Consider the following 20,919-nt stretch of genomic DNA (forward strand, 5'->3'; position numbering starts at 1 on the left):
GTTGTTCCACTTGTTTCGGGGAAGTAAGACACACGTGAAAAACGCTCTCTTGCTCTTCTCCATTCTCAAAACAGTTTTCCATTTGCGAGAATAATATCACCTAAACCACGGACTCAGGTGATGGCGCGCTCCGTGTCTGGTCTGCGCTGAGAGTGCTAATTTTCCTCATCCGTTTTCCAAGTGCGAAACCGAGGGTGCTTCAGTTTCCGAGCAAATTTTCACCGATCAACATCTCCCGCGCAAGCAGTTATAATGTGTTCCGTGAAAAGTCGCGCGCGGTCGTTTTCTACTTAAGTGCCAACCTCATCATAAGCAATTAATCATCGCCATAAAGACACGACTATAAAGTGCGATTGTTGTGTCCGATCCAGCTGATTCACTCACGTGACCACTTCCTTGGGGGAAATTTGAAAAAAAAAACGGATACGCATTCACGAAGTTGGCCTGAGGGGGGGAGGAGAGAATAGTCCAACCGTTAGTCATCCGATCGCGTCGTGAGTCGTGGTTTGGAGAAATTCACAATTCGTGAACCTCGAAAAGAATGGGCAGGCTATTGTTGTTTGTTTGAGAGTAATGTTCTAATTTTCACCCAGCAAGTGATGATGTGAGAATATCCAGTGTCCCACGCCAGGGTTACGCGATCGGTGGTAGGTGGAGTGTGTGGATGGTTGCAGGTGATGTGAAGTGCAGGTGTTGACGTAGCGGTGGATGGGGTGAAATGAGCATACACAACTTTTTTCCCCTTTCAAAAACAACCTAGAAGCTTCAACTGTTTTGCGGTAGCGGTGCCGGTGGTGCAGTGGTAAGCGTGATTACCTCTCACCCCAGCAGGCCTGGGTTCCATCCCAGTCGGCGCCGCCAGGACGTTCTGAGGTATAATATCTGATTATACTGATTGCTCAAGGAAAACTATTTGAGAGTGAATAGCTTTCCAATCAGAGTTCAGAACAGGAAAAGCATCCTTTAAATTTGTCGAACCACCAGTGGTGTTGAGTACTTGGCACTGATGAAGTCTGCAAGTAGTAGACGAAATACGCGTATCTGTAAAAATATAAGCAATTATAATGGAATTTAAAGGAAATAAACCAACCCACTCAAAGCTCTTCATAAAGGAAAAGTATGACAATCACCATTACCGGCCACGCCCATTTTCTCCATTACGTTGAAAAGCAGGATATTGTTGATGTAACATCTACTTAACGTCAGGCCAGCGACTCACCGACGCCCCCATAGATGCTACGGAGTTGAATGGTGGTAGGTTTAAATGGGTCAGGATTCATTTAAGAGGCGATACGACCATTGTGATGATTTTATTTAGGAGTAACTTGAGAGTAAACCCTACTCAGTAAGCAAAACCGGCAGCTATCAACATCAACCATCGGTCTCCCGGGAACAAAAGCTGTCATCTGTCAAATTTAAGTGAAATTCACACAGCCTTAATCCATTGAATTGCGCTAGAAATTTAGCTTAAAACAAATCACGCACATGTTCGTCACGGACAGCATTGTCACCGAAAAATGACTTGGCATCCTTAGAAGATGATTTTCATTTCGTGATAGTGACGAAAGCTGTTTCGTCTACATCGTCGTGAACGGTCGGAGATCTGCAGCACTGGAGACAAGAAATTGCTCTGCATTCGGATCAAGCGAACATGGTTGGTTGTATTTATTAAGGAGATTTTCAGCCAGACGCTGGTTAATCTCTAGAACCAAGCGAACATGTGTTCCATCTTCCTAGATCGTCATCAATCATCGTGTCCGTAAAACCCTGCGGAGACGTGTTGTTCTAACTGCAATTATTTGCAGTGCTATTTTCAACAGTGAAGGCCTCCCCAATTATGTTTTCAATTCCAGACACACGCTAAGTTGCAGCCAACCGTGGTGAGAGTGTTGTTTTTGGACACATTCCTCGTTTGCGCTCGTGGTAATTAGAAGCAAACCAGAATCAACCACCACCAGCGGCTCGATGCTATAAATTGTTTATAAATTCCTTATGGCCCCTAGATCGTTCTCGTGAGAAGATGATAGACACTCATGAAACTAAGAGCAATACCGCGAATGTGAGTGGGTGGATCAATGAAAGAAATTAAAACACACGTTCTCGAGTGTTGCAACAGCTTTTCGATGATGATGATGATGATCGTGATCCCGGGTCGACCGGATGTGGTCATCCATCAGCCATCCAAAAAAAAAAGCAAAGGATCCGTGGATTACAACAACCGCACACGACTGATATCTTGACAGTGTATTAATTCGAAGACGAATGGACTGAAGTTCTCCAGATGTAGAAGTTGCAAAACATAACTAATTGTACAATACGCAGTACGAATCAAATGAACCGAACCGTCTTGTGTCTTGTAAGCTTGTAAGGGAAATCATTCGGAATTAAAGAGTCTGTCAGTTGCCTCCGCAGAATTTCTCACCCCCACTTGATACTGTAAACATGAAATTTGTTACGCTATAAACGATATTGAGAAGAATCGATAAATTTAATGGTCCATCGCTCACTCCAAAGCGAGGTCACGCACCGGTCCCGCATGTGCCCAATGTCGCCCTTGATCAGACTGGGAAATGTTGTGTTGCATCACCTGACTACAACGAAGGGCCAACGAATGCAGGGAATGTCTATTCTGGAACGAAAGGTGAGCCAACCTACCGAAGCGGATTGGTCCGAGGCGAAAAGGACTTTACGGTACCTCAACGCAAAAGCTGACTTGAAGCTTGAGCTTGGCGGAACCGGCGGTCTCGAAGACATACTCACGAAGCCTTTGGCGAGAGTTAAGCTGGAGAAGTTCCGTACCATGATCGGTCTGAAGTTCTTCGACGTTGAGGAAGAGTGAAGCGGTGCATTTAGCAACGTGAAGAGCTGCAGAGTAGAAATAATATACGTCTAAGTTAGCCATGAGTTATTTGAATAAAATTCGTTCTTCTTTTGTCGTCGCTCTTACGGACTAGACGCTATTTTACTTTGCTCCATTCCTCCCAAGACTGTTGACATACGTCCATACTTTTACTGTAGGGCTTTAGTGACAACTGATTTCCTATGGTACACACTAAACCAGGCCTTGCCCCGTAACGTGGGTAGATCACCTTTTCTTGGTACGTTACGGGATGTAAGATCTACCACCGATTCCTAGTCCTGACTACTTCAAACTAGGGGAACAGGATTTTTCAGTAATCCAAGGAACACATCTTAGTCCTTGTTATTTTTATGCCTTGTTGATAGTGACAAGACTCGGCTTTGTCTACCGAGGATGATCTTGAAACAAGGAAAAAAATGAGTTAGTTGTCTATATACATCTATGTGATTCCTAATCTTCTATTCGTTGTTCCCTAGTTTGAAGTGGTTAAGCCTAGGGTTCTGATGCATGGTAATTATCGGTGTCATACCTTAATTTTGTTACTAAGGAATCCAATTTTGACTGACAAAGGGGCGCGCCTTTGGAGGGTGTTTCAACACTCGGAAGGGTATAAATAGCGGGAACTTTCAATTAGAGTCGGATCCTTGCGATAAATGCAAGAGTGGCAACTGTAAAAAAATCGAATACTTCATCATTTCTCAATAGTGATGGAGTAATACGACATGCACTAAACTAATGACACGGGATATACTACAATAGATCAATTTACTGGTCGCAGTAGTATTAGGTCCCGAAAAGAGGAAAAAAACCAGGCTTCCGCTGTTCGGTAATGTTTAAACTACGGATCTTTTCGGTATAAGTTTAAAAATCAGTGAAAAATTGAACAATTTTGAAATTTATTACGAAGTTATACCAACAATCAATACGAAAGTAACGATTTTAAATTGGCTCACCACTTTAGTAGCCTATTGGTCCCAAGCACACGATTAACGTACCCTATTCTAGTTGAAATTCTATTACTACACTATGTTTGTTTTGATTCGCTATGAAAGTTTGACAGATAACATCAGGGGTGTGGGGATTCATGCAGAACATGCAGGGGTGAGTGAAATAGCTTGGGACTGCTTGGGACCGTTGTTCTGGTACTGAGTGAGCCAAAAATAATACTGATTTTCTTCGGTACCCAGTGGTCTTAGAGTTACCTCTATGGTTATACAGCCCTAGTTAAAACCGTTCAATGATAATGATTATGATTTTATTGATTTCTTACGAGTAATCATAATTTTAAATTTTACCGACTTTTTCAGTAGTTCAAAAACCGAGCAAAACTTGACCGACTTAGGTGATCCGAATTCAGTGTATAGTTAGTATTTTCTAGGTCCAGCAACGACATTTCTGTTTTGACCCGAGTGCAAACATTAACGGTAAACACAATTTATTTCGCAGATCCATGTTTCTTGTGTGGGGAAATTGAGACAAGTAATATTTACTTTAAAACATTGAGGTTAAAAGGCTTCAAACGTATTACCATTGATGTTGCCAATATTCGTATATCGATGATATTGATAGCCAAATTTACTGTTGTTGTGTCAATATATTCTGAGTATTGACAAAGTGAAATGAAAATCAGTTTTCAAGAATACTCGTCATCAATCCATCATCATCAATATTACCTTTTCAATAATATTGCCAGTATGTCAATTTATTGTCTATATATTGACCTGTGTAACGAAAACTTTAGCGTATTGTCAATAATGTTGTCAGTATTGATATAATGATAATATTGTAATGAAATAGACAATACGATGTTTGTCAATATATTGATATGTGTAATGGGCGCTTATCGGTAGTGGCCACTACACGATTGCATTTATTGACAATAATCGTATTGACAATACTCGCTTAACATTTTAAAAGGGCCTATCCTCGTTGATCGGTTCTTTTCATCTACCACAGCAGTTTACCACAGCAACATAAACGAATTTCTCGCTAAGTTCGCAGCACAGTTCGACAGAAGATGATGTTAGCTTGCGCCTGAAACAACACACTCAATGGGAAATTCATTTGCAGTCGGGTTATTCGCGAAAGAGACAATCGATGAAGAGAATCGATCAACAATGATAGGCCCTTTTTGACATCAATACATCGAAATTGATAATACTTCTGTATTCATTATTGACAATAATTCACCTTCGCGTCAATATATTGATACGTGTGGGGTTCGCTTTTGAGCTCAATCTGTTATTTATCTAGAGAGCAGCTGACTGTAGACTTATGTCCGGAAGGTCAATACTCAAGCTGAAACATGTTAGCAGCCAGAAACACCATCCGGCTGGAGCTGATCGTCGTAATACCAACCGGTAGAAACTAACGTTTTTAAATTGGCTAACCTATTGGTCCCAAGCAAATCGATTAACGTACCCCATTCTAGTCGAAATTCTAGTACTACACTCTGTTTGTTTTGATTCGCTATGAAAGTGGGTGGATCGAGGGGTGCATCGATTAGCTTGTGGCTGACGAGAGTACCAGAGTTGAGCTAAAAAGTTGAGCGCGTTTCTTCGGGACCTTCTGGTATTAAGGCCCACGCACATTAGATCCGGATCGGACGCGTTGCGGCAAAGTGACAGCTAAATCGGTAATGGGTGGCCCTTTAGAGGTACCTCTATGGTAATACCATAGAGGTAACTCTAAGACCACTGGGTCCCGAAGAAAATCATTATTATTTTTGGCTCACTCAGTACCAGAACAACGGTCCCAAGCAGTCCCAAGCTATTTCACTCACCCCTGCATGTTCTGCATGAATCCACACACCCCTGATGTTATCTGTCAAAATTTCATAGCGAATCAAAACAAACATTGTGTAGTAATAGAATTTCAACTAGAATAGGGTACGTTAATCGTTTGCTTGGGACCAATAGGCTACTAAAGTGGTGAGCCAATTTAAAATCGTTAGTTTCGTATTGATTGTTGGTAATACTCCGCTGTTATTTTTAACCTGATTGCTTCAACGACGGCAGCTGCTGCTGCAACACCGGGCATTCCATCATCCAGCATCGAAATTTGCAACAACGTTTCGCAAGTCTTGTAAAATTCCGGGGCAAATTCTTCACGCAGTCTGTCCCGCAGCTTAAGTTCCATTTATCGGATCGCATTTTCCCGGTCGAGCTCCCGGTATTATTTTCTCGGCAATAAAATCAAAACATTCAAGCGGTCAGAATACCGGGTTGCCAAACACAAACAAATGTCGGCACTGCCAGCAAAGCGCGGCACACTGAGAAAAAAGTGGGCGCAAAATAAGTGTGTAGAGTGACCAACCCTTGAATGAATATTAATGTTGACAACAACGGAGGCGATAATGAACATCCAGGCACGAATGAAGAAAAACAAAAATGTTGACTTCGATACTCATAGTGGTACATATTATCCTCGGATTAAATTCCGATCAAGAATGTCAGGCTGCTTGATATCGACATTAGAGTTAATTAGCACAACTCTAAGCAAAGACTTTGCATATCATCCAAACAGGGACGGTATTAAAAGTTAATCCGAGTTGGAGCTTACCGCCATCAGAGGTTCTTCTTCTTCTTCTTCTTCTTCATTCCTTTATTTAACGTCGGTCTCTGTTCCGCAATCTAGTGCCAATCACCGACGGACATCGATTGCCACCCATTAACGGCAATCGAATGTGCAGGAAGGCGCTTCTACACCTGCGTAGGATATCGCACCCATTCAACACACATAGGCCGGGACCAACGGCTTTACTTCCCTACCGAAGGAAGACGTGACCAGATATTTTTATGCCTCAGAAAAATCCCACCGACCTCGGCTGGGATTGAACCCAGACCCATTGGGGTGCTAGAAATCAGTCATGCTTGCCACTACACCACCAGCGCCGGCGATCAGAGGTTACCTTGATCAAGAGAATGCTGTTATGTTAACATTCAAATTCATGCTGGTAGTTGGTCTATCTGTTAAGGTTGTCTTCATTTTCAGCTAAGTTGAGTGTATATAGTACACTCAAAAAATTTGTCACATAGATTTCACTGGAAAAAACACGTAACCTTCAGACACAGACAAACAGACGTAACTCTTTGAAAAAGTTTTTCTTGAAAACATAGTATCTCAAAACATAGGACCTCAGTACCGACATCTTTCAGGCTTCTCGCGGAAAACAAGTTTGGTCGCTAACTCGCAAACAATATTGCATAAAAGTTCTATAGAAACGTCAAAGTGATCCGATGCCAGCGCTGTGGCGAGTAGTTCGCGGAACTGATAATATTCAAATCAACCGTTAAATGCGTGAACGAAGATACACAATGAAGAGTTACGTCTGTTTGTCTGTGCTTCAGATATTAAAAATTGTCTGTAAAGTACATAACGCTAATAAAATTCATTACAAATTGTAGTAAAAGCAATGTAATAAGCTTTGAAACTTACATGAATGTATATAAGTTTCAAGTGAATTTCATGTAAGATAGTTTCACTTAGATTCTACATGAATTTATAGTGTAAAAAATTCTGAGTGGTGATGGCACAAACAAAACCTAATATGGCGTCCGAACGGTGCATTGCTGACGAGTTGTTGCTGGATTCACATTTGGGTTTGTTGAATTGATGGTTTATTTTTGTCATGATACACCATTTATTTATGGTTTTTTTTAAGAACGAGGAATCGATGGACGAGGAATGATCTCACCCGAAAAATTGGCAGAGGAAGTGCAGCTGGCCGGAGATTGCTGGGACATATAAGACATATATGATCAGCTTTCAGAACAATACAATTTTTATTATTTTGAAAAATCATTTTTAAATTCCTAACAATGGATGGATGCTACGAAGAAATTTACTAAAATTTAAGTATTAACATAATAAAATTTACTTAGAAAGTACCATAAAATATATGTTGCTTGGGCAAAGATCTTTACACTTTGAGTAATTTTCACTTAGATGCTAAATGAAAATAAAGTTAAATTGACTTTCAAGAGTTGCATGTGGATTTAAATTAGAACTTTCAAACCGATCTACATATGAAAAAATCTATGTATGTTTTCATGTAACATCTAAGTGAAAATTTTTCTGAGTGTAGAAATGATTTTTATTAGCACTGATACCTAAACTTTACCAAAACATCATCCTCTGTTCGAATGAAACCTCAGACCATTCAAATCCAAACATCGAAATCGCTTTTTCGGATGATTCAGTTGAAATATATAATGCTCTCTGTGGAGAGATTGTCATCCCAAATTGAAATGCATATGGAATTGGTTGATTGATCCCATAACGAAAATCTTTCAAAATGATGATGTAAATAATTCTATCGAACGTCTTAGCGGACAAACTAGGTAGAAACATAGCCATAGCTATCTGAGATGCCACAAACATGGAAGCGTGGAAACCGAAGATTGTATATTTCGTGGTGGAGGAAGTTTTCTCCACCAACAAACGATTTGTGTATCCATAGACGAGTGCACGGATGGATTTGCTTCCGTTCATTACTAAAAATGAACACATATGTGTTCATTTTTAGTAAATAGGGCCCCGCTGTTGTGTCACTTTTTGTCGAGTGAGTGAACTCAAATCCATCCGTGCACTCGTCTATAATGGAATGGCTGTTCTAGGATTGGGTGATCTTCAGAGAAAGATCGATCTTGACGGATCGATCTTATATTTGGTTCTAGAATCGATACACTGATTAAATCGATACCAAAGAATCGATCTTGGGTAGATCGATCTTATGGTTTTTATTTTAAGTGACCTTTCTGAAGTTTATAACTTATCCCATTTTCAAGTGCTTAGTTTGCTATCCTCACTTTCGCTCTAGCCAAAAATATTGGTTTGTTATTGTTATCCTCACTTTCGGACCATCAATACTCTTGCATATAGAATGGACTATACGCTTGTTTACGTTGGTACCCCAAGAAATTCATTCCTTTATAATATTCAATTAAATGTGACCGTAAGGAGCAATGAGCACAGGAGGTTGGTGGCTAAAACCGCCAAATGTTGTTGTATTCGTAAATATCGGAAACGCAAATATGTAGTGACGTCATTGTAGGGAGCGTGATGCTGATGTTGACGTTATGTTCGTTTAATTTACCACGCAGTCTGGGGTGAGAGTAACTCGTTTTTTAGATGTAAATACAATTACAAAATACAAAAGCTATTTTTTGAAGATCGAAAAGATCGAAAGAAGAGATCGATTTTTTTGATCTTTTCGTGGACAAAGAATCGATCCGAAAAATGAGAAATCGGAATGACAAAGATCGATCTTGCAAAGATCGATCCAATATCGTCCAATCCTAGGCTGTTCATGGGTATTCAGTACGGAAATGTAAACACTCGAATTATAAATCCAATTTAAAGCATTTGCAAGAAATCCTATCCTTAAATTGTTGTCTTCTCAAATTTTCAAATAAATATCGTTTATTTGGATGACAGTCATATGAAAGCTCATCAACTGATGACGAATTCAACCATAAGGAAATCATCCGAAATTTGTAAGCATATTGTTAAAGGGCTCTAGCAATGCAATAATCAGTCGAAGTATTACGGATGTTTTCGTTCAGTGTACTTAGATCAGTATAACACTGGGTATTGCGAACTCTGTCGGTTTGATTTTTCAAGTGAGTAAGAAAACATTTTGAAAATCTTTCGAAGCTTCAAATTGTTTTGCTGAAACAGCTCACGAAATCGTATATACATGCTGTCAAATTAACTCTTGGCGCCTCCTTCTCTGCTCCACAAATAACATGAAATCGATAGCTAAAGCCATTGTTTACAAAAGCAAATACACCCCTTTGAAATGTTGGCACTTATATCTTACTTTAAAATCAGGGGGTACATTTTTTGAAGATTCTTGGTAAACACAACTCTAATTAAAAATTTGAAATAAACAACTATTCTCTAACTTCACTGATTAATTAAGTTGTTTGAAACTAGTGAGATCAGTCCTACTTATTAATAAGTTTCTGTGGTAAAGAAACATTTCCCTGAATTTGAATGAAATTTTCTGAGATTCCCTGATTTTCTAGGTCCAACAATGAATTCGTGATTTTCCAGATTCTTTCCAGATAGTTGACACCTGTGCATTCGAATAGAATCTACACAGCCAATGAGATCGACCTAAATTTAACCAGTTTACTCATAAATCGCAAAAAGTGCAGGAACTCAGCGCTGAGTAAATTTCCCTGAGTTTTTCCTGGAAAAAAATCCCCTAATAATCGAACCCTGTTCCCACTTGTTTGGCTCCAAAAATTCGAATTCCGCTTGAAATCCTTCACGTCAATTGCTGTTCCACCCTTATTCTTCAGTATGTGCTTCACAATTGATCAGTATTCCTCAATTTGCCTTAGTTCCGGATTCATCTCCTTGGGAACCACTGTGACGTCCAGGGGCGATTCGTGACCTATCAAGCTACCTGTTCAACCTATATTTTATCTGTATGCATACAATAATAAAAAAAAAACTTGCGAAGGTTTAATCATGTACATTATTATGTACATTTTAAAGATTATTTATGCAACAGGGCAATTCGTCGATCAGCTTTTTCTGCGAATAAGTCTGTTACATTGTCATAGAAGCCTGGTTTATGTTGTAAATCTGAAAGCAAATCTTTTTCCACAGCCATTAACATAAGGTAAAAAAGTCGATCCTCTCCCATCATAGTCGTGCGTGTATAATCTTTCACCCGACGCATTGCGGAGAAAGATCTCTCCACGGTTGCAGTTGTACACGGTAATGTGAGTATCAACTTTGCCAGTCTCGCTGTTTCTGAAAACACATCCTCCAACTCTTCTTCGGCAATTAGCATTAACGGATTTTCCCCTAAACTCGCTTCGTGAATAAAATACTTTGAGCTCATTACTCAATTTTGTTACATCAAAATTATTGCCGAATAATTTGGTCAATGAATCGAACAGCTGTTTAGGAAAACATTCATAGTACACTCCGAATTTAGAACTATTGAGCAACCCTACACATTTAATGACTTCCAATGATTTGAGCCGATTGTCCAACTCTTTCAAAACGCGATCGGTTATTGTCTCATAATGTGCCTGATAAAAGGATTTTGTCTTTTTCCGCAACATGTCGTCACCTCCGTGAACTTGAATAGTGGCATCATACACATTTTCGAAATGTTTGATCGATTTCATCACTTCGATTTCGTTGCGGCAAGAACGGACTTTTTTATGCATGCAAGGCTTTCTGTTGCAATACGCTGTAGAGTACGTCAGTAAAGCTGAATAGTGCTGCAAAAACCTTCAGAAAAAAAATCGTTTCAAAATCCAGCAAGAATCCGTGCAATCCTCGAGCATTGGTGCACGTATCGCCATCCCAATTCATATCGCCGAGATACAAATCTCCGAGGCACGTTTTTGAGGTGTAGGCCCACTTGGTTCTACATACGTTGGGGATTTTAGCTTCAATATATTTCTTTAATGCTTGATTTCGTTTGGTGGATTGGGAGAAAAATGCAGCAAGTGACGATAGCGCTTTGAAAAACTTTGCAGTTCTTTTTTCTTCTGAACAGGAGTGCAGCAAAACCAAGTTTAGGATGTGTGCTTTGCAGTGAATGTACTCAGTCTTTGGGAAGTTTTTCTTCACCAAAGCTTGCGTCCCTCCCGACTCACCCGACATAACCGCGGCACCATCGTAGCTCTGTGCGATAAGCTTGTCAGCATTTAGACCAAATTCGATAGCAATAGAGTCCACTTCACCTGCCAGAGCGGGGGCCGTTTTATCACTACTTACGTCACAAAGACGAACAAAACGTTCAACAGGAGCACCTAAACAAACAAATAAAAAATCAAAAAAATAAATAAATTTATAAAGGAAACAACAATGCTAAACGTACATACCGTTATTATTAACATATCGAAGCGCACATGATAGCTGAGCCAATCTTACAGAATCGGTCGTTTCATCCATCATGACAGCAACATATGGAGCTTCATCGACTTCTTTGTGGATTTGTAGCAGTAGGCATTTTCCAACGCACTCAATAATGTCGTTTTGTATAGCACTTGATGTTCCGGTGTTGACGCTGGATTTGCTAATAAACTCTGCAAAACTAACATCACGCAATGCAACGAATGAGCAAAAATCTTTATAATTGCCCCTATTGTTAGAAACCTCTTTCTCGTCATGCCCACGAAAGCTCAATCCGTGGGACCCCAGGTAACACACTATATCTATGAGGGTTCTCAATCCTTTCCGGTTCTTGGTCACCATACAATTGTGATTTGTCTTGGCAACTTCCCGCGCATGGTCAAGAGCTTCATCGATTCTGATCCTTCCGAACGTTTTATGGGCCATGGCATTATCGATGTGGTCCTTTGATGACGAATGAACTTTCAATGCCGCCGACAAATGGTTCAAATCAGTGAAGCCTGTTTTTGACCATACACCACGGTCTTGGTTGCTATGGAATAACAAGCACGGCCAACAGAATATTTTATTCAATTTTTTCGATCCGCATCGCCATCTGTGACTGCTGTACGATGATCTGTTGAAGTTTCTCGTCATAGATTTTCCTGACTTTGAATAATACGACTTCAAATTTTTCATGTCAGGTTGGGGGGGTTGCTCTTTTCACGACCAGCAGTTTTTCCTCCATGGTTAGCGCAGAAAATGGTCGAACAAGAATATTCGCTACATCACATTCAATTTTTACTTCTGATGCCATCTGAAATATAAAATATGTATCTATAAGTACAATAAAATTATTGTATAGTGTATACATAGTAAAAACTAGCTATGCAACTTACGTCTCACTGTTTTAGAAACCGTAAAAGCTGCTAAATATTCGGAACCACCACTGAGCTTGAACGTTCTACAAACACTTTTTCAACAGAACCATTAATAGAACTGACGGTTCAAGCTCTTCGATGCACACTGAGGGCGTTTTTCGACAGAGAAAAACCACGCACACAGTGACAGATTCTTCCACTGTATTATCATTCATACGAAAAAAATGCCTGTTCATCGTTGCAAATGATGATGCTACAAAATATTGCAGCCTGAAATGTCAATTAACCGACGAATGCGACAAGCAAGCGGAGGATACGTGTATTACTTCTCATCTGTATACGTGTATGAGTGTATCAGTACGACGGATAAAGTTGAACTTGTTGCTTTCACGACACACGAAGACGTAGCGTGAGACATGCTGTCGCATAGGTACCAAAATTTTTGTGATGATACAATAAGCGCTTGGCGATACATCAATATGGAATGGGCAACTGTATGACTACCGTGTGCATTCTAACCTTTCTCACTATAGTGCAATGCGGTAATTTTTGGCCTGGAAACAGTATGTAAATATTTTCGAATGCTAACCCTTCTAATTATGAACATTTTAATAATTTAAATATTTTATGAAACAGTCATGAGGTCCACGTGTGCAATGAACAGGTTGGACATATGGAGGAATCGCCCCTGGACGTCATTTTAGCGGTACCACTGTTTGGTGTCAAGTCCGGCCAGAATAGGCAATCCACCTCATGCTGCTCCAGAAAAGAAAGTAGTCTCTTCCGTAGGCACTTCTCCTGGTAAATTTGCTGGTTCATGGTTCCATAAGTAACGAAAGTTTCACTTTTCAGCCCACAACTGCAGATTGCTTGACGGACAAGGAACTTTTTGGGGAATTTTGACTTCTTTTTGATTTTACATTCTTCCGCGGCACTCTTCCGGTGAACCGAGGTATAAAATTCCGGCCTAGGAATTTGATTGATTTGATTGGATAGACCGGGATTTTCGTTTCGAGCGTGCAGGATCGAATCGCGACGTGCTTGCTCCGGTGAAGCCATGATGTAAATAAATGAACTTATCCTGACAACCAATGCCTACTGTGATTCTATACACTCTTAGCTTGATTCAGTATAATTTCGAAAAATTTTATTCAAAAAGTAGAAGGGTCTGTGCCTAGGGGCACGAACGGAAGCTTGACGTAGGACCGCTAGTGGACGGATCAAATGTGTAGAGCAGTTAGTCCAAGGTACAATTTTGGTTTTATGAGGGTTCTGTAGACTATAATTTAGACTTGTAGAAAGCTATAAAACCTCGATAAAACCTGCAATGTTACTTGGGAGTCCTTTTAATTGATCGGCCATCTATTATCTTAACTCTTTGGCCCTGAAAAGAGCAAAAGTTGGTCATGATTTAACCTCCCAAACCGTACAGAGTGCTTCTCTGTCACTTCAAAGCGTAGATGATATCGATGGCCGCTTACGCTTGGCGTGTTCAGTGTAGGTGACAGCATCGCGGATCTCATTTTCCAGGAACACCTTCAGCACACCTCGTAGATCAGACCGGAGATAAGTTTGACACCACCACGGCGAACCAGACGACGGATGGTGGTTATCGTGAAGAACTTTGCGATGACGCTTGGCGCCTTCTTTACCAAGACCTTTTCCTCCTTTGCCACGACCAGTCATTGTTGCTTGTTAGGTAGAAGAGTGGACTACCTAACCTGGAATCACCTTCCTACTGCTGCTATTGATACTTCTGCTGCCTACTCACTATTCCGTCCGAAGCGGAAATGAGTTGAGGCTAGACAACAGCGCTCAGGTTGAAGCAGAATGACCAAGTGGTACTCGATTATGACGACTGGGTTTGAGAAGAACGTTTATTTCACGAAGAAACAGTGATAAAATTATCAGTTTTTATTTGTACATTGGACAATGCTTGACATTACCACTTTTTCAATAGTTTCTTGTTCCATCAGTCGGGAGCAATGCTATTGATGCGTAGAAATATTTCTGATCGATTGGTGATAACATTATTGAAATTGGTCCAGGGGCAGCTGAGTTATTAATGTCCAAAATCTTTCATAATTTTGTTACAGTTTCCATTTTCGGTTTTCACAAAGTGTACCCCCATATAGAAATCACAGACGTAGTCCTACGTGAAAAATGTGTTTGGATTTTTTCGTGTTCAACAGAAAAGTCAAGATTGAATTCATTCAGTCTATTGGTACTACTCCAAGACTAAGAAAAAAATTCGTAAATTTTCCTCATTTTCCGGCAGATTTTCAAGGTTTTCCACAGGAAAACATGAGGCAAATTCACTCATTGCTGAGTTCCTGCACTTTTTGCGATGTATGGAGTCAATCTCATTGGCCGTGTATAGAATAGATATTCTATCTCTATCAAATGCCACATCAGATCTTTTCTTCGTTGTATTATTTTATTATATTCAAGCTTAACAATGCATTAGGGTGATCCATTTATTAAGTCACGCTAAATTGAGGAAAAATTAACCCCCCTCCTCCCTTTCGTGACGTTTTTCTTATACCTAATGCATTGCTTGTTACAAAATCATAACCCCCTCCCCCTTTAGAGCGTGACATAATATGTGTATCACCCCTTAGGTCAAAAGTAACATTGACACGGTCATGTTAAGACATTCCCAGCTAATTTCAGTACACATATCGATGCAAGAAGCTATTATCTATCTTCTAATACGACAACCCCGACAAGAAACGGTTCTGTACTCAAGTAATTAGCGAAAGAGAAATTCGTTGAAGAGAATCGATCAATGTTACTTAGGACCTAATGCATTGTTCAGCTTGTATTGATCTTGACATTGATCATCTGACGTAAAGCAAGCACCAAACGGGCAAAAATATTTTCAATTCTCAAAAGTGTTGACAATCACATTGATGCAAATATTGATGAGCATATTAAGGCAAATTCAAAAAAGTTTGTTTTCACGCTTCAGTATTGCCCCTCATTTTTCCCTTCTGTTTGAATCTATCAGCAGATGAGGCCTGTTCCTTGGCATCTTCTTTTGTCAAGGTGGTTGTGATTTGACTCGGAACATTCCATCGGATACAACAATGTTAGTGAGAGGCGACCCTGTGTTGATGACCCCTCGAAAATATTGTTAAAAATATTGACACGAACAAATTGATGGAAATATTGACGAAACTTCTGTCATGTGGGGTGCACTTAACACGACTAGATTCGACGAGGTGCTCGATTTTTCAAAATTATCCAGGTTCTGATTTGAATCTGTTTCGACTTTGCTACAAAATCTTGATAGATGTAGGGCCACATAAGGGGCGGTTCATTAACTACGTAGCCGGTGTTTTGGGAGTCTTGCCCCCTTCCCTGCGTAGACAATTGTCCACACAAACTTTTTTTAAATGTGTATGGGTCGTGGATATTTGCCAACCCCCTAAACTGTCTACGTAGTTAATGAACAGCTCCTAAGTAAGATCTACGCTTTGAAAACGTATTCATAATAAACATTTGTAATAAGGATGGAAATCGAACCGACTTCGAACAAAGATCGACCGTCAATGCCCGTTAAATGTGTATACGGATTTTCAAAAGAAAAATCATTTCCCAGCCAGTAATTGATACTGATTGTTTGTTTACCACGAAACATCCGACTCGATCGTCATCATCCAAGCATTCCACTTTGTGTAACTGATACCACTCCGACAAGCCGACATCGATCTATAAATATTTCCCGACAGAAAACATATTTCCGAATATGTGCGACGAAGATCAACAAACTGCATAAATCTACACACTTATTTTTTTTTCGCCGAGATTCCAACAGCCGAGTGATTCTGCAATTTATTTTGCTGAGATTCAGTAAAACAATTGCCGAGACTCAGCTAACAAATAAAATTTTGCTGAGATATCAGCTAACAAACAGATAATGTGCAGAGATATCGGCAAAGGCAAATGCCGAGGTAATCGGCTGTTGGAGATTTTACCGAGCTAGATTAAGTGTGTACACGTTCGCGCCGTGTCGTGGAGAAGGATGGGGACTGACCAGCTGCATGTAATATGTCAAACGATCGTTTTTCACTCTTCGACTCTTCCACGCCCCCCTCGCTGTGTGAGCTGACCTTTTTTACGGATCAACTCTGCAAAATGCAACTGCTGACGGCAACCTTGAACGTATGGCCTGACGTCGTCTTCGGATCTTCAGAAATGCAAAATTTGCCGTTGCCGTTGACGGCCTTGAATTTTGATCAACCCACTTAGGGAGGCACTTAGCACCATCATCGTCTCCGCGCTTAAGTGGATTCATCTTATACCGGCCTCCTAAAATATCTATGAAATATTAGAACTATGAAACATTAGCCGGAACATTGAGGCCGGTAGGCGCCAGAATCTTTGAGAACGCTGCCAGAGAGCTAGATTAGTGCTTGCCTCGTTTCTGCAGCAGCGAATCTAATTGATTTTAGTGCTGCGGCCTACCACCTACCGTGCCCGTGATATACTTGCCCTAGTAGTCTACTGTGGCATGACGACATAATTTTAGCACTAACCATAATGATGGTTGACAGCTACCGCTGTGCCAACTACACACGTAATGCCTATTCCCGTACGCTATTCTAGGAAAAAGATCAACCGATCCCAGCCGATGGGGACATTCCTCCGGTCGAAATTTATTCCGCGAACTTAAACTCGTCGCCACTTGACAGAAATCAACTGTGATCGAACCTCGGTTACTCGTTGAAAATTATGACCGACATTGTTGTGACATGAGCCAACATTTCCTAAGTAGCAGTTATTTACCTATGAGATTTATTACCGTCACGTTCCGAACCGGAGCGCTCACAACCTAACCTAGAAACAGATAGCAAAAAATATGGCGCACACGCAAAAATCGGGATCGGAAACTCATGTCAAACCGGTCATACCCCGCTGACTGAACAGCGCCCTCTTCTCCAAACATACAAACAAAACTACCTACAGCGATCTAGCCAAGCCAAGAGGATCGAGGATGAGCGAGACGAGCAGCAGAGAAAAACGATTTTCTAGTGTAAATTTTGCACGATCTCTCAGGAGTTTGTTTACTTTCTCCCCACCCTCTCCAATTTTCGTGAATGCGTACCACTAAACGATCAATGGTGGAAGAAGAGTGTTCACGAGTAGTGCTTTTGGTTATGGTTTTCGCTTTCACTCCATGGCACTGGGTAGAAAACGAAAGTCTTGATCGGATTTTAGAAATCTAGACCAGGATGGACGCCGTTCGTTTTTCGATCATTGTGAGTTGACCGAAGTTTGGCTTCGATTCGTTGTGTATAGATTAGGAATTCAATGTCATTTTTCCGATTTATCAGGAAAATGAAATGAAATGGGAAGATGAATACCAGATGTACTACCAGGACGGAGAAGGTGACGGGGAAATGGGACCGCAGGATAGTCGCTACCGGATGAGCATATCGAGCGAAAGCGATGTGGCAGGCGTGGAGATCTCGTCACCGAATCAACCGCACGATATGTGCAGTACCAGTCGGGAAGGTCAGGCCGAAATCTGGACCATTTCCGAGGTGGAAAGTTCACTGAGGGACCTCCCGGATGCGGAGCGAATCGGCGAACTGCTGGAGAGTCTGCTTCCGGTGGATGCCGTACTAGTAGACTACAGTTACGAACTGGACAGCACGCTTCTGCTAGCAGTTTGGGCTAGTAAACATATCCTTTTGAAACAATTGCTGGCGATGGAAGGAGTTAACGTAAACGCAAGTGATTTCTGGGGACGAACGGCTTTGCACTTGGCATGCTATATCGGCGACTACCGAGCGGTTGAACTGCTACTTCAGTATGGTGCGAAACCCCAGGCTTGGGACAAAGAGAAGAAGGCAACGCCGCTGCACTGCGCAGCAAGGTAAGCTCTCGTATCAATTCAAGCACTTCGATAACTCCCCTTTCCCGTTTCAGCTGCGGTAGTATCGAAAGTATCGCCCTTCTCATGACCAAGGGCATCGACATCAATGCCGGCATCGAGAAACATTCCGCGCTGCACTATGCCGTCCAGCGAAACAGTAAACAGTGCGTCGAATTCCTGTTGAAGAACGGTGCCGATCCAAACACCCCTCAGGTCTACACGCAAACTCCACTGCACGTAGCTGCTGCCAACGCTTACGTCGAATGCATGGAACTCCTACTGAAGTACGGAGCTGATGCACGCTCACAGTACGGCCAGAAGAAAATCACTTCCCTACACCTGGCAGCCTCGGAAAACTACTTAGACTGTGTCAAACTGCTCATCCAATCTGGAGCGGACATCGATGCCCGTAACCGGGATCAGCAAACCCCGCTACATTTGGCATGTCTATCGCAGTGCCTCGAAACCGTAATCTACCTGATCAGTCAGAAAGCAGATGTCCACGCTGTTTACCGCGACGGTCGAACAGCTCTGCACGCCTCGATCGTTAAGGAGTCTCGTTTCTGGGATTGCACACTGAGCCTTCTGAAAGCCAAGGTTGACGTCAACCGGGCGGACAACTTCGGCTACACACCGTTGCACATCGCTGCCCTGAATGAATTCAGCACCTGCGCATTCATGCTCATCGAGTACGGAGCGGACATAACTGCGCGAACCAATGGCGGAGTTTCCGCACTGTCCTTCATCATCCGACGCACTCCAGAGATCATCCCCAAATACATCGACAAGCTGGATATGGCTATCAGCGTGAACAGCATCCACGAGATCGGCGACGTGGACTGCGAGATTCGCCTGGACTTTCGACCTCTCGTTCCGAACACCGATCGGGGCGAGACGGAACTATTGCTGGCGTTTATCGAAGTTGGACAACGACGAATTCTGAAGCATCCGCTTTGCGAGACGTTCCTGCTTCTGAAGTGGAGACGAATACGGAAGTTCTTCCTGTTTAGCTTATTCTACCACGGATTGTTCGTGCTGCTGTTTACCGCTTACGTGCTCGGAGTCTACGTTAAGGACTGTCGCCTACGGAGTTGTCGTACGGCAGCGTACGTCCCAGTTATCGCATACATTGTTATCTTCATGAACATTATACTGATGACGAAAGAGATCTTCCAGATGATGCACGGGTTCATCGGATACATTCGGTACTGGGAGAACTGGTTGCAGTGGAGTATCGTTATTGGGATCTTTCTGTGTACGGTAAGTGGGAGGATTTTTGAAGTTCTACAATATCTAAGCGTAATATTCTTCTTCCAGCAAAATCCAAGCAGAGAAATTAGTGACGTTCCAACCTGGCAGCACCACGTGGCGGCGGTCGTTATCTTTCTGGCATGGTTGGAGCTTATGATGCTCGTCGGACGCTTCCCGATCTTTGGGCTGTACGTGCAGATGTTCACAACCGTAGCGGTCAACTTCTCCAAGTTCCTGATGGCCTACTGTTGCCTTCTTTTCGCGTTTGGGTTAAGTTTCTGCGTCCTTTTCCCGAACTATATCTCGTTCAAGAGGATCCTTCGGGGACTACTGAAAACAATCGTTATGATGGCCGGCGAACTAGAATTCGAGGACATTTTCTACGGTGATAACATTAATATTCTGTACCCGGGAACGGCTCACGGGATGTTCCTGGCGTTTGTCCTTCTGGTGACGGTGATCCTGACCAACCTGCTGGTTGGTTTGGCTGTCAGCGATATCCAGGGGCTGCAGCAATCGGCTGGGCTGGATCGATTGTCCCGGCAAGCTGAACTGATCTCTCGATTGGAGGGATTGATGTTCTCTAGGATGTTGAGGAAGGCACCGATTCGGTTGTGGGCGATCTTCCAGAAAATTGCTCTGCTAAAAACCTCCCGACTGAGGTTGCATTTTCGCGTGAAGCCAAATGATCCCCGGGAGAAGAGGGTAAGAATTTGAAGGGATGAAATATCTCGATACTGATAGTCTAAAACCAAAATTTCCCAAAATCTATACCGCAGATCCCCAAGGAGCTGATCACCTCCATCTACAAATTGGTGGCGGAACGCCGCGAACGCAATCAATCGATGAAACGCAAACGAACCTACCGGAACATGCAAGCATTCCAGGAGCTGATGGACGAAGACGCTCAGGTCACCCTCCGAAGGCAACGCTTCCGCAACTGCAAGATCCGAACCGTATCCGAGAATCCCTACCTAACGACGGCAGCGAATCGAACTAGCGATTTCGGTGGACCACGATCCGGAACCTCCGGTTGTCAGATGAAAACCATCGAAGACGGACAGAAACAGATACTCAAAAAGCTGGATGACCTATCCAAGGAAATTGAATTTTTGAAGACGCGAATCAAAAACCCCTAAGCAATAATAAAGTCTAGATATTTCTAATCAAATCTT

At 41.9% G+C, this 20,919-nt stretch overlaps 4 protein-coding genes across 5 annotated transcripts in view; 3 read left to right on the forward strand and 1 right to left on the reverse strand.

Annotated features, from left to right (window-relative positions):
- Positions 1-5,481, forward strand: part of Usp1 (ubiquitin specific protease 1) — a 473,693-nt gene extending 468,212 nt beyond the window's left edge. The window contains exon 6 of the transcript XR_010517412.1: positions 5,440-5,481. The gene's annotated coding sequence lies outside the window, so the exon portion shown is untranslated. The remainder of the gene's footprint in view (positions 1-5,439) is intronic.
- LOC135697177 (uncharacterized) overlaps positions 1-20,919 on the forward strand; it is a 511,087-nt gene that overhangs the window by 373,867 nt on the left and 116,301 nt on the right. The window lies entirely within an intron of this gene.
- Positions 1-20,919, reverse strand: part of Coq6 (ubiquinone biosynthesis protein COQ6, mitochondrial) — a 31,198-nt gene that overhangs the window by 9,497 nt on the left and 782 nt on the right. The window lies entirely within an intron of this gene.
- pyx (pyrexia) lies at positions 41-20,914 on the forward strand. 2 transcript variants are annotated; one of them, XM_065216777.1, is made up of 6 exons: positions 41-347; positions 17,833-17,873; positions 17,949-18,493; positions 18,547-19,753; positions 19,811-20,449; positions 20,524-20,914. In XM_065216777.1, the coding sequence occupies exons 2-6, from the start codon at positions 17,847-17,849 to the stop codon at positions 20,881-20,883; spliced, it is 2,778 nt and encodes a 925-aa protein (XP_065072849.1). In that variant the 5' UTR covers positions 41-347; positions 17,833-17,846; the 3' UTR covers positions 20,884-20,914. The 2 variants fall into 2 exon arrangements, with proteins under 2 accessions (XP_065072849.1, XP_065072848.1); XM_065216776.1 differs by having other exon boundaries at positions 18,547-20,449.

This window comes from Ochlerotatus camptorhynchus, unplaced genomic scaffold (genome assembly GCF_037179485.1).
Source record: "Ochlerotatus camptorhynchus isolate MF236.1 unplaced genomic scaffold, CSIRO-AGI_Acam_v1.1 ptg000067l, whole genome shotgun sequence".
NCBI lineage: Eukaryota > Metazoa > Arthropoda > Insecta > Diptera > Culicidae > Ochlerotatus > Ochlerotatus camptorhynchus.

Bases quoted from the DNA above. Each gene is read 5' to 3' on its own strand.
- pyx (XM_065216776.1), top strand. From the start codon at position 17,847: ATGGACGCCGTTCGTTTTTCGATCATT. The intron at 17,874-17,948 runs GTGAGTTGACCG...CCGATTTATCAG, and splicing joins CCGTTCGTTTTTCGATCATT to GAAAATGAAATGAAATGGGA. The intron at 18,494-18,546 runs GTAAGCTCTCGT...TTCCCGTTTCAG, and splicing joins CCGCTGCACTGCGCAGCAAG to CTGCGGTAGTATCGAAAGTA.